Below are 16,322 nucleotides of genomic sequence, written 5' to 3' on the forward strand. Positions count from 1 at the left end.
GGAGGCTGAAGGTGAAGAGGGGCAGTCAGCAAGCACTGACAGCACAGCAGATCTAAGGGAAGCACCTGGACAGGAGGGGAAATGGGCTGGCAGAAGTGTGACTGACTGTGCTGGCTCACTGGGGATTCAGCTGGAGCACAGCATAACAGGAACTCTGCCTTGCTGAAGTCCTCACATCCCTGCAGCTCCTGTTCTACCAGAGTGGCTGCAAGGAGAAGTTAGTGTAAAATAGTATCCCACATCTTCTGGTACCATCATTGAAGTGAGCCTGCAGCAATCAAAGAGGTGATACAGGCTGAAATCAAGCTTCATCCAGAGAAGCCCTCCATAATTTACAGCACATTCAAGATCACTGGAATGATTTTCCAGTAGGAATGCTCCTGTTGAATGCACCACCTGGCAAGTTCTGTCAATCCTTATGCATAGCAGAACAAGGAGAAACTGAGCACTTGAGGCCCTTGCCCCAACACGCTGTTGCCCTCCAGCACCCTGCACAGGGATGACTGACATCACTGAGAACTGGTATCACTGGTGCATGCAGGCCCTACTGGTTTCTGCTCCTGCATCTCGGGACTGGAAGAAATTATTCTAAATTAATTCACATCTGTATTAAAAAAAAATAAAAAAGGTGAGGGAGTGGTGGTCCTTTAAAATCAGGTTTTATTTGTCTTCTTTGCTCTCTCGGGTAACAGAATCCTGCTCTTCTTCTCTGCACACAAGTCTAAATAAATGGCACCACAGGAAAATAACCATTTCCCTCTAGTGTACTTGTTTGGACAAGGAGGCGGACTGGACCATACAGGCTCTCGTCTTAATCCTCTCCCTCTTCTCCTGCGTTTAGAGCTTTTCCTTTGGCTGTTGATGCTCCTAAAGTTAATGTCTTACCAATGATCACCGACTGAAGATGTGCAACTGCTAAAGCTTCCTGGTGAGCTTTGCGTGTCATCTCTTCATGTCCTCGTTGCCCAAAACATGTCAAGATTAAAAGCTGTTACTGCCCTATCAGGCACTTCCTTTCCTGCTGATATCGCAGAAGCAGATTTGGGAGCAGAAGGGGCTTTTTGTTTGTGTTGGTTTTTTTACAAAGTAGTCCTAGGCACTGCAGCTTTGTTGTCCTTTGCTTCTATCCCTACATCCCAGAGCAGATGAGTGAGCAGGTGCTGGGCCCTGCTGGCCCAGATCGAGGAATTGTGTTTTCAGATCTATGCAGACAGCAACTACACTCTCTGCTGAGATTCCTCTGTGTGTGGGTTGTCCCTGCATGTCCTCCTGTCTGGCTCCTCTCCTGCTGGATGTGAGAGGGGCCCTGCTGCAGGGATTACCTCAGCCTGGGCTGTCCCATTAGGAGCTCACACACAGCTGCATCCCACACCTGAATTCCACTGAAGCATGTCTGCAGAGGCACGTGACCAGCAGCCTGAAGCAGGGCACAGGGGTCACAGCTCTCAGCACCTCTAACTTTGGCACTGGTTATCCAGTGCCATGTAGTGACAAGTTTATCATAACAGGCAGTGGCTGGCAGCTGCTGTCATTTTGCCACTACCAAGCCATTCCAACAGTCCCATACAGCAAAAGCCCCAGGCTGCCCTATGAGCACAGGTTGCCTCCTCCCTCCTGCACTCACAGCCGTCACTTACAAACCTCAGTCCAGCCTCAGTGCACCATACTTTGTCCAAAGAAGAATCAGCACATTTTAACTAGAGGGTCAGTTACTCATTGGTGAGGAAAACCTCCATCAATAGCCTCATTCAAGAGGGTCAAACTCCATCACTGTGCACCATCACGATGCACTTGGGGCAGTGTGCTGCTCCAGGCAGCTTCCTCAGCCTCGGTAGGCCTTCAGCAGCTGGCCTGCGATCACCAGTCTCTGGATCTCACTGGTCCCCTCGTAGATCTCAGTGATCCGAGCGTCGCGGTAGTGCCGTTCCGCTGGCATCTCTGTCACATAGCCCATCCCACCCAGGATCTGGATAGCCTGAAACAAAGGCAGCAGCTTAGAAAGAAAGTGGGGTCAAGAAATCTTTTCTACAGAATGGACACACACACACAAACAGCCATTTTGAGAGGAATTGTGCCCACTGCAAGCATAATGGGAAGGGTGGGACACATGGGGATGATTGCAGTTCATTTGTGATCGTAGGAATACACAGGATTGATCTGGGTTAAGAAAAATAAGGATAGTTCAGATGGGCAGTTCATTGCTTCAGAGGTATCTGTTAGAATATGGATCACTAAGATGCTTTTATGAAAGACAGGGGACACTAAACCAAGGAACAGAGGATCTCATCCAGGTGCAGTAGTGATGACTAGTGGCCCCATGCTCTCTCCCACACTGCTGCTCCTTAAAACTGCCACTGCCCTGGACAGCAGCAGGCAGAGGCCACTTTAATAATACAGCTGCCACAGGCCAGTATAAACCCCTGCTTTCCCACAACCTGTGAAGATGGTTGTGCTAAACAGCTTCAGCCATAGGGCTGGTTGCTTGCTTTGGCTGGTGTGTTTCCAATATAAATCAGTGAATTCCATCCCACCTTCCCAAAGCACCTGTGAGACACCCAAAGTCCCTTCCCATACGACGTATGTCAGAATTGTCAACTGACAGTTACCTGATGAGCAATGGACGTTGCAGCTTCTGATGCAGCCAGTTTGGCCATTGCCGCTTCCTTTGGGGAAGGAAAACATCACTGAGAGTGCAGCTGTCACAAAAAGGAACTCCTCACCTGCACAAGGAGCTTGAACACTCACAGAGCAGCTGTGCAGAGAGACAGGCCTGATGATGGTTCCAGCTGAGATCAGCCACCCCTCTCCCGTTGGTTACAGCCAGTGCACAGCTCAGGGGGCTGCCCACAGGTGGGCAGCAGGCCCAGGACCTGCTGGGGGTTACACCCCAGCGGTGCTGGCCAGCCAGGGGCTGAGCACAGCAATGCTCTATGGACTGGGGCTCCCTGGCTTTGAGCCTGTGTCCTGTGCTGTGGCTGCTGGACAAAAGCAGGGCTGGAAATACCTTAGTGAAGGGCTTTCCATTGTCCTTCAGCATAGCAGCTCTCCAGGTCAGCAGGCGTGCACCCTCCAAGGCCACAGCCATGTCTGCCAGCTTGAACTGCAACAACAAACAGTGCCTTTGGTCCAGGGCCTCTGCCTGCACAAGGGGACAGCTGAACTCTTCCACCCTTGGGGCTATCTAAGGAAAAGGAGCCTCTGTCCCAACAATTAGTTGTAATAGCATTTGAAAACGGAATTATCACCCTGTTTACCTCAGAGAGTACAAAGTGCACTGTGTGCCTGATACCACACCCACACAGACTTTCCACCAGCCCCAGCAGCCTGTGGAACTGCCCCCTGTGCCCTGCTCATACCTGCACTGCCTGAAGCTTTGTGATGGGTGACCCAAAGGCCATTCTCTTCTCAGCATAATCCACAGCACAGTCCAGAGCTGCCTGTGCTATTCCAAGTGCCTGTGAGGCAATACCAATCCTTCCTCCATCCAGAGTTTGCTGGGAAAGACATGAAATACATGTAAGTCATACTTGAGCAAGAATAGTACACACATGTTTCTGATGTTGCTGGAAAGCTGCTGCAGCCTTAAAAATCCTCTGGTCAGAGACCTCCTTGATTCAGTGTTCCCAGTTATGCAGGAATAGAGAGCTGTAACAAGCACTTCCACTGCAGAGAGAAGGCAGGAGTTCAACAGTAGAAGGAGAAAGGAGAGGGATTGCTTATTAGCTGGGAGAAAAACAGAGGGAGCAAAATAAGGGAAGCAGCACAACAAGGATCTGCTCTGGAAGGGGCTGGCAAGAACTCCTCAGGCAGACCCAACACACTCTGCAGCTGATTTTACTTTGGAAATCTGGTCAGTTTTCCTTTTTGACCCTCATCCTTTGGACACACATGGGAAAGAATTTTTCAAACTCGTTAGTGAACCCAAGTCAATTACCTGACTTCGCTCAAACATCTACTCTGCCCCTCTGTGCACAGAAAGAAATTGCAGCACAAGGAGAAAAGGCTTCTCAACCCTAGGCTGAAGGTCTTTAAAAGAACCTGTCAGTCACCAGCCACTTTTAGTTATGGATATAATGGAATGGGCTCTGCTCCAGGGAGCTCGACCCAAAATGTCAGGCCAACAAAGGGTGTTTTGCCCCTCCAGAGAGAGCAATGACCACTCTCAAAGGACAGTGCTTCACTGCAGGAAACAAAGCTGTTCCCAGATGCCTTGCTCCTCCTCAGAACTCACATGCATACCATAACTCAGCTGTCATTCACCTTTAGACACCCTGCAGAAGTTGTCACAGGCCTCCAGGACAACCTTCCTCTGCCACAGTACTCACATGGGGAAATGCCATGTTTTCCCTTTATCTATGGGTACAACTGGAGGAATAGAGGATTGGGAAAGAAGAAAAATTAAAATATACTGCCCCTATTGACACAGCACCTCAGTGGTATCAGCATTGCTCCAGCTGAGAACTGCCACAATAAAAGTGCTGTCAAAGATCTGTGTAAATTAAACATCCATCAAGCTCTGGGAATGGTTCCTCCCATGTTGTCAAGAAGGGTCAACAGCTTAACATGACACAGAACAGCGTATGCAAGCAGTCCTCACTGAAGTGACTGCCTCTGGAAATGGTTTACAAAATGGTAAGCTTGGGGGCATCTGTACACCCCCTGCACAGCTGCACCCTCTTACCATGGCGATTTTGAAGCCCATTCCTGGCTGCCCCAGGAGGTTTGCCTTGGGTATCCGGCAGTCCTCAAATATCAGGTTAGCAGTGGAAGAGGCTCGGATTCCCAGTTTGTCTTCTTTCTTCCCCAGTGACAGCCCAGCTGTTGGCATGGGAACCAGGAATGCACTAATGCCCTGCAACGAGACCCAAACTCTTAGCAATGGTGTCTTCTTACCTTCCCACTTCCTTGGCTGTCCACAGGCTCCCTCCATTTTACGTAAAAGCCACATGTCCAGGTAACCAGGAGGAGGGAGAGGAGAGCTGAGACAGAACAAAACCAGCATGCATCAGCCCCTCCTCTGGTCAATGCATGCACGGCTCTAAAAACAGTCCCAGCAGTGGCAAGTGCTTCTCCACAACTCCTTCACTCCCACCCCTTTTTCCTGACTGATACAAACTATCTCACCTTGTGCTTCAGGGATTTATCCGTAGTAGCGAACACCACGGTGGCCGAAGCGTCCCAGGCGTTGGTGATCCAGGCCTTGGTACCGTTCAGAACCCACTCGTCCCCGTCCAGGCGCGCCATTGTGGAGGCTGCACCTGCGTCGCTGCCGTTTCCTGAGCAAAGCAGCAGCAAACAAACCTCAGGTGAGCAGTGACACACTGGGGGCAAACCCACCCCCACCTGCACCCCATCTGATCAAGGCACCTCTTGAACTGTGACAGTGTCACCACTGACCCTCACACAGAACAGGGAAAGGCCCACGTGTGTGAGATGTGTTCAGAGCTCTGCTCACACAGAATGAGTATTTTCAGCAGGGACCATAGGATGGCACTTCATGCCTTGGGTACTGAGACTCCACTCACACAGAACTGCTATAAACCACCCTTCTATACCGTTCCAGTTTCAAAGATTTAAAGCCCATCCTAGACCTGACCAAGGAAAGAAGCTACACCACATCCTTTGCAACAGGGATTGGTAACAGTCACATCACCTGGTTCACTGAGGGCAAAACATCCAATTTTCTCTCCACTGGTGAAGGGAGCAATCCACTGCTGCTTCTGCTCTTCAGAACCAAACTTGAGTATTGGCCCTAAATACAGGGACTTTAAGAATTTAGTGCTGTTAGTGCCTCTTGAAGGTACAACCAATCAAGTAGCTATCTAATGTGCTCTCCAACACACCAGAGAAGCCAGCACAGAACAGACGCACTTCTCCCAAAGAGCCCTGTGCCACGCCAGCCTCACACTCACGTTATTGACGCTGACGATGACGCCCGTGGACGCGCAGCCCCTGCTGATCTCCTCCACAGCGATGGAATAGGCCAGGTAGTCGAGGCCTGCTCCTTTGTACTTCTCTGGCACGTCCATAGCCAGCAGCCCCAAGGCACCCATCTTCTTCACCTGCACACGGGAAATGGACAGGTCCCATCCTCTGCAGCACCAGTGTGCCAGCAAATACACACACGTGGAGAGCAAGACACGTCATGAGAGGGCTACACCCCGGGGAAAAGATGCACACAACTCCTGGTGAAATGGAAACCTCAAGAAACTGGTAAGTGTCCCCAGATCCCAGTGACTTTAGCAGGAGCTGTACAGAGTCACTGCTGTTTAGGCTCTTGCTTGTTTAAAGAGCTTTCTTCAGTACTAGGAAGGGGGGAGCTTTCTGAAGGTGAAATATGGAGACAGAACTCCACCAGCATTTCCTCAGCCTCCCACCAAAGCTCTACCCTTGTATGTCTCCTGTCAGTAGAAATGGGAAGCCTACTGATAAAAATCATCAGAACTTTACCTTTGAGTCTGCTGAGCTTCAGCCTAGGACTGCACAAAGGAAGAATTTTACAGAATGAATGACTGCAGTGGTGCAAGGTGATTTTTTCATTCCCAATAAAGCCAGATCTTGCTTCCCAGAAATTTTTTTTGTTAGTTACATTGCAATCAATCCACCCCAAGTTCCCCAGCTAGACCCCTTGCTTTGCAACCATAAACCTCTGCTTGCTTTTAAAGGAACTAGAGAGAATTTTTAGATCCATAATTCCACTCCTATGTGGGCACCCAAAACACCAATCCTCTGCATTAAATGCAGAAGATGAACAAGACAGCCACTGGTTCTATGTATGTCGCTTCATCTTATTAAACACTTGTTTGCATCTTGAATTTTCCCCTACACATTCAAGTCAACAGACTCAGAATCAAATGTAAAATTCTCAGATGAGAACAGTAAGGAGTAAAATTTTCTTCCTTAGGGTAAGTGTGACTTTCCTGGCTACCATCCTTATACCTTAACAGAAAAAGGAATGTGACAGAACTCTCATGCTTTTGACAGTGTTTGCCTGGAGTCTCTTGGCAATGTTAGTCTCTTGGCTAACAGGATCTATTTTGCTGGAGTTTTGTATTTCATTGCTTAACATGCACACTGGTGTGTCTTTCCACATGAAAAATCATTAGTTTGGCGAAATTTCGATTTATTCACAGCCCCAGGGGATGAGCAGCATGTACCTCCTGATCACTTTTTTCCACCATCTGAAATGCATTCATGCCATCTATGATTCCTCACCATAAACCAATATATGCAGCCTGCAAAAGTATTTGATTAATTTTATAAATCAGTTTTATAATTTTTATTACAGCCCACAGATAAGTCAGTAAGAGAACTAAAAACTCAGTGGTACTAAAGGCAGATACAGAGAAACACAAATAAAAGTGAAGAGCTCAAAATGCCCTGAGGAAATTACAACGTCCACATTCACAGCAACGAGTTGGTCTAAACTTCAATTTTCTGCTAAACCGGAGCTGGATGTACGTTCTGCCTCAGCCCCAGTGCTCCTGCCCCAGGGCACTAGGAAAGGGATCTCTGGCTGTGCCTTCCCTACCCTGGCACCCACCTGCTCGGCCGGGAAGCGGTGCTCCTTGTCCAGCTGCGCTGCAAGCGGCATCAGCTCCTTCTCTGCGAAGTCCCGGACCGTCTGCCGCAGCATCTGGTGCGTCTCGGGCAACTCCGCGCTCTGGTACACGGTGTGCAGCCGGCAGCGCCGCAGGGCCAGCGCTGGAAGCGGGGAGGGGACTCAGCGCGGCCGCTGCCCCTCACACCGGACCAGGGGTGGGAGCCGGCCCGTGAGGGGCTCTGAGGATCCCCCCAGCCCGGGCCACTTTCCCGCGGCCCCGCGGCCCCAGCTGCGGCCCGGCTGAAGGGCGGCGCCACTCCCGCGCCTGAGGGGACTCGCCTCAGGCAGGCCCTGAAGGGCACCGGGACACCGCCACCCACGCAGGCCGCGGCCCCTTCCCGCCCCTCCCGGGTGCCCCGCAGTCCCCCCGAGCAGCCGCAGTAAAGGGAAGCCGCTCCGCCGCCCTCACCCCGGGGGGCTCCGCCGCAGCGGGACACGACCGCCGCCATCGCCGCCGCCGCCATGGCCCCGCCTGAGGGAGCGCGCGGCCGGGCGCGCACGCGCCGCCCCCTCGCGGAGCGGCCGCTGCCGCCCCGCCCCCGCCGGGCCGCGCGCGCCACCAGGAGAGGGAAGGGAGGGAAGGGAGGGAGGGAAGGAAGGTCCTTTATTCCGACTGCTGGTGACAAAACCACGAGTGTACAAATACAGCGGCACCGCGGGGACACCACGGCCACCAGGACAGCCCCGCGGCGCTGCCAGGGCCACGGGAGCAGGGTCCGAAGGGGACAGCACAGAGGAGTCCACGTGCCAGCAGCCCCAAGGCCACACTGTGAGAGATATAAATACTTGTCCTGTAACAGCACTGGGATCCAGGCAGGCGGAGAGGGCGTTTGCTGGTGTTCATTGTCCTGCTGCTGCTGAAGAGGAAGAGGTGCTGACTCCACCCCCAAGGCTGCCATCACTCAGCCTTGCCCTCGGCAAGGACAGGAGACGGCAGTGTTTGTGTCCCAGGGTCACACCTGACAGCGAGCCAGGCTCGGGGGTAGCACGAAGTAGCTCCATGTCACAGGACAGCAGGGCAGAAGACTGGGAAACAGCTGAAGGTGATGTGATGAAACACAGAGCTGAGAAGCAGAGTTGCTACATTTGGACCTTACTGCTTCACGACCACGTTCCTCCTTCATTTCTGACTATTAAACACTTGTTTTATTCTTCCTGAACCCTCAGATAATGGAATAAGCATCCCCAAGCACCAGAGAAGAGGCTGCCGCTCCTCTGCAAAAGAGACATGGAAAATCCTCAAGTACACACACAAGACATTTCCTACCAAAAACAGAGGACAAGAACAGAAGTACCCAGTCCATACAACAAGAGATGACCTTCCTTCACAAGGTGCAGTATGTATTCCACACTCAAGGCATGAAAATAGCTCTCCAGGAAGTTTGCTGGCATGGATCCAAAGCCCTTGCCTCAAAAATATTAAAAAGAGGTCCTGGTAATAGGAGGAAAAATACTGGAAAAAACATACTATGAGTCTGTGGGTTTGGTCCCTTTCTTTTTGAAGTTTTGAGCCAAACTCAGTATGATCACAACTTTTTTTCTTTTTCCAACTCAGCACAAAACCTGAGAGAAGTAGTCTTTGATACCTTTTTCCTTGCTCAAACTCCAACTGACAGTGAAAGCATCTCCTTTGCCTGCAGCACCAGGTTACAACTGACCATTCACCTGTCAAGGATGTGATCCCAGTGGAATTTCTTCCAAGCTCACTGGCATGAGTAGCTTTGACCCATCATTAAAACACCAGAACACACCCAGAAGGAAGCTGGTCTGCTAAACCATGTTTACCAAAGAAATCATCCCTGCCACAAAGAAAAGAGGCTTTATAGAGAAAGAACCTAAGAGAAAAGGAATCCTAGGAAAGCTACTAAAGTGGGGACAGGAGTTTGGAAATCCCTGACTTTTTGGATTACAATCAACTTCTTTCGTGCTGGGTTGCCCTCTTGTAGGGACTTTCTTTTTCCTGCAGCATGCTTTTAGGGCAAAGACCTTCTGATCTGGCAAAGCAAACAAACTCAGCTAAAAGCTGCGGGGTGCTACTGCTGCCTGCGAGTCTCCCGGTTTTCCTCCACTTCTCCCCTTTATTGCTGAATAGCCAACACATTCACCAGTGTGAAAGCAACCGCCTCCGTGCCGTTCCCTCCTCTCTGCGCTGGCCAAGGACAGGAATTCCCTTTTCCTACCGGGACCCAACACCGGCGGCGCGCTCCCGCCGTCAGCAGATGGCGCGCGCGCGCCGTCCGCGCCCCCATCGCCCCGTGCGCGCCCCCGCCGGTGCCCGCCCGCCCTGGGGACGAGCCCATCGCCTTTGAGGGACCTTCACAGTGACAAGAGAAACAGATGGGAATCGTCACACTCCTAAGAAAAGCGAGAGGTTGCTTCGTGTAGAAAGTGTGATAAAAGAAACGTTTAAAGGCACCTGGATTTATACTACATACAAAATTCAGTTCAATATACTAAACTTGTGGGGGAATAACGAGTAGGCTCTTCAGACACTATTTCTGAACACTTCAGGATGAAAAGCACACTTCCAGGCAGTTCTGCTTTGTTGTGAGTAACTTAGAGCAAAGCAAATGCTTCCCACCTCAGAGGCACAGCATGAGGGCTGTGGAAGTTGTTCACTGGAAGAGGCAGCTCGAGGTCCACCTCAACAGCAGCTTTAACTAATCCTGAAGATCCTAAACAAGATTGCATTAGTGCCTGTGGAAATGCTGGAGGGGATCGATGGTGGCAGAACAGTTCATCTTTCCATCAGGCAGACCCTGCCCCTCCACATTCCCAAGACATTTGTTGTGGTTGCTTATGATTAATGCTCCACCCAGAACAGGTCATTTGTTGTGGTTAATCATAATTAAGTATCTTCCTAAGAGCTGGAGATTCATTCATGGCTGCTACCCCACACACTCTCACTGCTTACTCTGATGCCAGCTGATGTTCCACGCCAAAGTTACTTTCACTAATCTGGAAGTAAAGGCAGTGGTTTCCTATTGCTGTCTGCATTAAAAGGCTCTAGGCTCTGATGTCTGACCCTGCTAAAACACAAACTACACTGAATCCCTCCTAACACAACAGGTAACCATTGAAGAGTTAGGTTTTAACTGTCTCAAGAACAAATGGAACTAGTATTAGGAAAGGTCTCCAGTCTAGACACAACCTAACTCCCCTAAGAGACTCAACTGACCAGCCCAGCATGGGGACAGGAAAGTACCAGTCTTGAAAGCCAGCAAAACTGGAAAAAAAGGGTTTGATAGCTGAGATTTTGCACAGTTGGGAGCTTGCCCCAGCACAGCTACTGGCAAGACACAGGTCCTCCTCCTCTTCCCACTGCATGATGCTATCTCCCATTGCCAGATCCCACACACAGCTGTGGTATCAACCTTGGCAGCATGACTTCCTAAACCATAAATAAGCAGCTGAGCAGGCAGAGCAGTGATGGGAACAATGAAAAAGAGAACCACGTACATTCTCACTTTCCTAGAATCCCACTCCATAACACTGAGTGATCTGACCTGGGAAGCTTTTAGCTACTAATATCTCCACTGCAACAAAGAAAATGAGCTGGTGCTGCTCACAGCAACTCTGACAGACCAGTCAGGGTTACAAGTACAGACTGAAGCCTAGGAAGCTCTGCTTCCTACTCATTTTTCAAGTGATTTTCCACATTCTCCCTTTTTCCTCTAAGCCCCACTAGAGTGACACCTTCACCCCAGCCAGGCTGACAATGTGCTGTCCACCTAAAAAGCAATACATTCTGTACCAAGGGCCAAAAATTCCTACAAAGGGAAGAAGGAGAAATGGTAATATAGTGAGATTAACTTCAGCTCTAAGGTTGACCCCTGAGCTCCAAAATTCAATAGTTTGCTCACAAAAGGTCAAACAGAAACGCTATCAGAGGGACAGCCCCCTTTTTCCCCTATCTCGTATCTCTAGTGAAATATATGGCAAAACAGAGCTTAACTGTTCTTAGGGGCAGCTCAGGCCCCCAGAGGCAGATGGAATATTCCTGCACTGCTTAGAAGCTGAATTAGTCTCTTTCCCACTGGAGAATATTGGGATGCACCCTAAAAAACAATGTCAGCAATGCCACAAACAAAACCACTGCCACTGAAGAGATGATCTATCCAACTGAACAAAAGATCTGCTCTTCAAGCATCGCTGGCTACTTGAAGGGGTTAAGATTTTCCTGCTAAGGAATAGCTTAACACAAACAATCTGACCTGTTGAAAAACGATATTCACCCAAAAGGTGAAACATCAGAAGCACTAAAGGTGCAAACTAACTAGAAAGACTAAGAGCAAGAATTGTCTAAGAGTCCCTCTGATCACCGACCTAACCAAGGTTATCAGAAGATAGCCAGGAACAGAGAAGGAGAGACAGGAAACGCTGAGTCCCAGAGAGAGAGGTGTTGCAGGGAGATTTCCTTTCAGGAGCCGTCGTCTTTGCTTCATGTTCTCAGCCTCACGCACAGAGAAAAAGTTTGGCAAGAAGCCTTGTTGCACGAGACAGCAACTCCAGTCCACTCCTGCACATCTGGAATGGTTAAGGGCATCACAGCATCCAGCAGACAGAATGATTATTGTCCTCCATTGTAAGCATAGTCGGCCTTGTTGTGCATAATCAACTTGTTGTCCACAAAGTAAAAGCTGTCCGAGCGCGTCTCGTACGGGTTCTCCACCATCAGACGGACTGTGAAAGAGAGAGCTCCGTTACCTCCCACAGCCAGCCACAGCCAGGATAAAAAGCCCTCTGCCACTCCACTGGATTTATTAGGCTGATGCTCTGCCCTACCCAAGGAAGAGAAGCAAACTGCTCTTCTGAGCTTACTTCAAAGGCTGCAGCCTGCCCATTCCCTTCTTCCCATTCACAGGACAAGTGCTGTCAAAAGCAAACAGAGGGGGAATGAAGTAACCTCACTCAAAACAAGCTTAGAAACTGCCAGAGCCATGAATGGAGCCAAGCAACCATCACATCCGTAAGCAGAAGGAGCTCGTTTGTGGCACTCCCCACACGTACACAGGGAGAATGAAAACCCCAAAGCTTCCCCACAGCCAGGCAGCCCCAGAAGGGCCCCTGTGCCTCTGCTCCATCTACCCCCTGAGGTCAAACATACCCTGTGCAATCTGTATTTGCAGAGATCTTAGCAGGCTTAAAAACAGACCTCAGGGAAGAACCAGTTCTGTTCCAAAGCAGGAGGCTCTAGCCCTAACAAGCAAGTGCCAAAAACAGATGGGCGGCTATAAAAAGAACCCTTTCTTTGGTGTTTTGTTTTCTTCTGGGCTACACGACAAGGCATCAGGCATGTCAGCCCTGTGACTCTCATCAGTTCTTACAGCTTGTGACTTAGCACAGGTTGTCTTAGGCTTTCATTTTCAAAGGAGGAGACTTTGCAGCACAAATCTCTAATTCAGAGAAGATTACACATTGCTAAACTGGGAACCTGTATCTGTTTGTTCCTGTCCCAGTCACAACTTCTTTCACAAGTAGAGGGAGAGAATGCACATACAAACAAAACACCACTCAGTGTGGCAAAGGAGGTACTTACTAAGGTCTTCTGAGAGCTGAGGGAATTCATAAATGTGTTCACATGTGTTCCTGCTACTGGGGATGCAGAAGCCAAAATCAAAGTCAAAGTTCTTCAGCAAGCGATCTCGGAAGTAATGCCTCTCAATCATTCGGAAGTTTGACACTGGCTTTTCTCCCACTGTGAATTCCACTCTACATGGAAGAATCAGGAAAAAAACATCTATTAGGAAGAACAGAGCCTTGGGCATGAGGCTACACAAGAGTTCTCTACAGAGAGTTTGCTATTTGTAGTCTAAGATGGGCTCTCTGGAGTCTTCGACCCAGTTTTGTTATAAACTGTCAAGTAACACTTAGTAAACATCCAATTCTCCCTTCTTTCCATGAACTCATACTCACGTTGCACCAACAGTCCGAAGACGGAGAAACGCTGGGGTGAACTGGTACCGAACAAAGCGACCTGCACTCGCGTCCAGCTCACTGCTGTCATCCTCACCCTCCTCAGCGTGCTCTAGAAAACACCAGCCTGGAGTTACTCTGCTCAAAGTGTACACCGAGGTGACACTGGCTAGTGGGTGCATCAGGACAAGCTGCCTACTGCTTAGGTACTGAATGTAAACACATTTAATAATTGGTCTGAGACTTATACTGGCAAGAAGTAAAAGAGAAAAGACTTGCCATGACAGTTGGCCCAGCCGTGGTGGCTCCAGAACTGGAGCCACCCCTCCCCTCAATCTCACAGGATATCACCCCTCACAACTGCCAATGCACATGAACTAATCTCTTTTATAACCAGCCCAAAAAAGGAAGATTGCCAGTTGATAGCTCTCTCCCATCCAACAATAATCACATTTTTATCACAAGTTTCTCAGCATAGATAAACTCAGTCCTATGCTCAAAGGAGAGGAATTTAGTCATCAGGACATATACCAAAGGACCCTTCTGCTCGGTTTGCAGGGGTTTGCAATGCAACCTCTCAGCTCTCTGAATCTCTCTATCCTCCCTGCAACGTTTGCATGCTGTACCTGAAGCAGAAGGCTTGGCGATTTCAAAAAGTACTGTTCCAGTTTCAAGGTCCCGGATCTTAAACCTGGTGAAGTCAATGTTGTAAATGTTGTCCTCAGGTTTGCATAAATAATCTAGAAGAGAGAGAAAAAATATAGTAATGTTTCAAAACACCTGTGACCACTTACCAAATGAATTTCCCTTTTTGTCTGCCCCAGCCCGATAAGACATGTACTGCTCGTTGTTTTGCAGAAGCTTCATGAAAGCAGGACAAAATTAAGGATGTGAGAAACAAAGACATGATAAGTGCCAGGTAGCAGAGTAAGAATGAGATGCGATCGGGACAGAAAACCAGAGATCAGCAGCCCAGAGGAAAACAAAAACCCAAAAAGCCTCAAACAAATCAAAAGCCACAAATAACACAAAAGCCCCCAAACTTTCTGGAAGTTATACGGGAGCTGCCGGCGGGCGCACCCCGATCCGCCGCGGCCAGCGCGCCCGAGCCGCCGCGTCCCCCGCCGGCAGCGCCGGGCCGGGCCTCGCCGCTCCCCACGCCGAAGGCCCGGCCCGGCCCCGGCGGCCCGGCCGGCAGAGCCCCCGCCGCTCCGGGGACCGGCCCGCACTCACTCTCCGTCACCCGGCACAGCCCCAGGACGTGCTCGGGCCGGACGGTCTCCAGCGCCAGCAACTCGGACTCGGTCCAGGGCTGCCGTGGCGGAGCATCGGCCGATCCGCGTCGGCCCCGCAGGCGGCTGAGCGGCCCCGCGGACCCCGGCGGCAGCTTCTTCTCCGGCCCCGGCGCCGCCGCAGCCGCCCGCGCCCTGGAGCCGCTCATGGCCGCTGCCAAGATGGCCGCCGCCCGCCTCGGTAGCTATGGGAGCGCGGGGCGGGGCGGGGGCCGTTGCCAGGCAACGCCGCGCCCGAAGCTCAGCAGGGCCCGCCGCGGTCGCGCCCGGATGGGTGACCCGAGAGCCAGGCACGGGCACCGCCGGCGCGGCAGCCGCTCCGTCCGGGGACGCAGCGCGACAGGCCGGGCCGGAAAGCTGGGTTACATGAGGGAAAACAGGACAAAGAACAAACAAAACCGGCCACACTCCCGCTGCTCCCGGCCGGCTGCCAGCCCGCGTCCCGCTCCCGCCGCACCGCCCGGGGTCACCGCTCGCTGGGCACCTGGGCTCCCGGCTCTGAAGGCACGGCCTGAGCCCGCAGCGCAGCCGGTGACACGGAGGGCCGGTGTCCCCCGAGAGCCCCGCTCTGTTCAGGGGACGGTGACGAGCACTTTTCGGGAAGGGGCAGCGTCAGCAGGAGGATGCCATGGAGGGAACACCACGCTCCTGCCCGGGGACACCCCAGCTGCTGTCCCTGGGGAGCGGGACAGCGACAGGGCCATGTGCCCTCGGGTCAGTCAGTTTCACGGGCACACACCGAGGTGGCAGGGGCAGATATCGGACGAGTCTCCCCAGCCCGGTGGGAAAAACCGGGGAGCACGTACGTGGAGGGACTTAAAGTATCCACACAAGGAGGAAAGGATGTGTTTCTTCCCAAAGAGGGGCAGCCCACCAGCCCACAGTAGGCACGCAAGAGCTGCCAAGAGTCACCTCCAGCCCTCTGGGGAACTGGGGCAAGAACGACAAACATCTGCATCCTCTTTTCAGACTTCAGCCAACACTGAACATGCTCATGACGACTGGAATCAGATTTTGAGCAGTGATTTGTGACACTTCCTGTGGCTTGTGAGTAGCACACTCCTGCTACTGCCAGCCAAATGCTGTTTCACAAAAAACTGCCTGCACCAGTGCTCCTAAATCCTCCCTGCTGCATGGGCTTGGTGCCTCTATCCCTAAGGAAGGACAGACCCAGTCCTTCCAGAAAAGAACCTTCTCTGCATGGGACCAGGAGCACAAAGCTGCTGCTTTCTCTCTGCTCCAGCTCCAGCCCCAGCTGCCTCTGACACGGTTTCAAGCTGAAAGGGGGGCAGCTTGCAAAGCCCAGAAAGCAGATTACATCTCTCTGGTGCTCCGGCTCTGAGCAGGAAGCAACAACCACATCAGCACTTTTCAGAGGATGTTGTACCATTCGATTTGCACTTCATCGCTCAAAACAACGGGCAAGAGATCACCAGGGCTGTACTGGAGGCAGCAGCACGGTGCTACCCAGCAGTCAGCCAGGCTCGACCTCCCTCACGTGGGTGTAAACC

General features: G+C 51.3%; 2 protein-coding genes across 3 annotated transcripts; both read right to left on the reverse strand.

The window, feature by feature from the left end:
- Positions 1-642: 642 nt before the first annotated feature.
- Positions 643-8,092, reverse strand: ACADS (acyl-CoA dehydrogenase short chain). Of its 2 annotated transcripts, XM_059863966.1 has the most exons (10): positions 8,013-8,092; positions 7,544-7,704; positions 5,913-6,062; positions 5,654-5,765; positions 5,125-5,276; positions 4,682-4,852; positions 3,357-3,494; positions 3,005-3,100; positions 2,607-2,663; positions 643-1,975 (listed from the first exon to the last, which is right to left on the reverse strand). In XM_059863966.1, exons 1-10 carry the CDS (start codon positions 8,065-8,067, stop codon positions 1,823-1,825), a joined length of 1,245 nt encoding a protein of 414 aa, XP_059719949.1. In that variant the 5' UTR covers positions 8,068-8,092; the 3' UTR covers positions 643-1,822. The 2 variants fall into 2 exon arrangements, with proteins under 2 accessions (XP_059719949.1, XP_059719950.1); XM_059863967.1 differs by lacking the exons at positions 643-1,975; positions 2,607-2,663 and adding an exon at positions 2,686-2,752.
- A 97-nt stretch (positions 8,093-8,189) lies between these two features.
- On the reverse strand, positions 8,190-14,995 carry UNC119B (unc-119 lipid binding chaperone B). The gene is made up of 5 exons (XM_059863208.1): positions 14,753-14,995; positions 14,146-14,259; positions 13,520-13,631; positions 13,143-13,315; positions 8,190-12,286 (listed from the first exon to the last, which is right to left on the reverse strand). Exons 1-5 carry the CDS (start codon positions 14,958-14,960, stop codon positions 12,174-12,176), a joined length of 720 nt encoding a protein of 239 aa, XP_059719191.1. The 5' UTR covers positions 14,961-14,995; the 3' UTR covers positions 8,190-12,173.
- Positions 14,996-16,322: the final 1,327 nt, after the last annotated feature.

Source organism: Haemorhous mexicanus, chromosome 19, assembly GCF_027477595.1.
Source record: "Haemorhous mexicanus isolate bHaeMex1 chromosome 19, bHaeMex1.pri, whole genome shotgun sequence".
Taxonomy (NCBI): domain Eukaryota; kingdom Metazoa; phylum Chordata; class Aves; order Passeriformes; family Fringillidae; genus Haemorhous; species Haemorhous mexicanus.

What these genes read in the sequence shown, in the direction of transcription:
- UNC119B (XM_059863208.1), bottom strand. Translation starts at nt 14,960, where the DNA reads ATGAGCGGCTCCAGGGCGCGGGCGGCTGCGGCGGCGCCGGGGCCGGAG. An exon ending in CTTCGGACTGTTGGTGCAAC is followed by an intron (nt 13,316 to 13,519) that starts GTGAGTATGAGT and finishes TCTTCCATGTAG; the next exon opens with AGTGGAATTCACAGTGGGAG. An exon ending in TCAGCTCTCAGAAGACCTTA is followed by an intron (nt 12,287 to 13,142) that starts GTAAGTACCTCC and finishes TCTCTTTCACAG; the next exon opens with TCCGTCTGATGGTGGAGAAC.
- ACADS (XM_059863966.1), bottom strand. Translation starts at nt 8,067, where the DNA reads ATGGCGGCGGCGGCGATGGCGGCGGTCGTGTCCCGCTGCGGCGGAGCC. An exon ending in TTTTGCCCTCAGTGAACCAG is followed by an intron (nt 5,277 to 5,653) that starts GTGATGTGACTG and finishes TGCTTTGCTCAG; the next exon opens with GAAACGGCAGCGACGCAGGT. An exon ending in CAACGTCCATTGCTCATCAG is followed by an intron (nt 1,976 to 2,606) that starts GTAACTGTCAGT and finishes CCTTTGTTTCAG; the next exon opens with GCTATCCAGATCCTGGGTGG.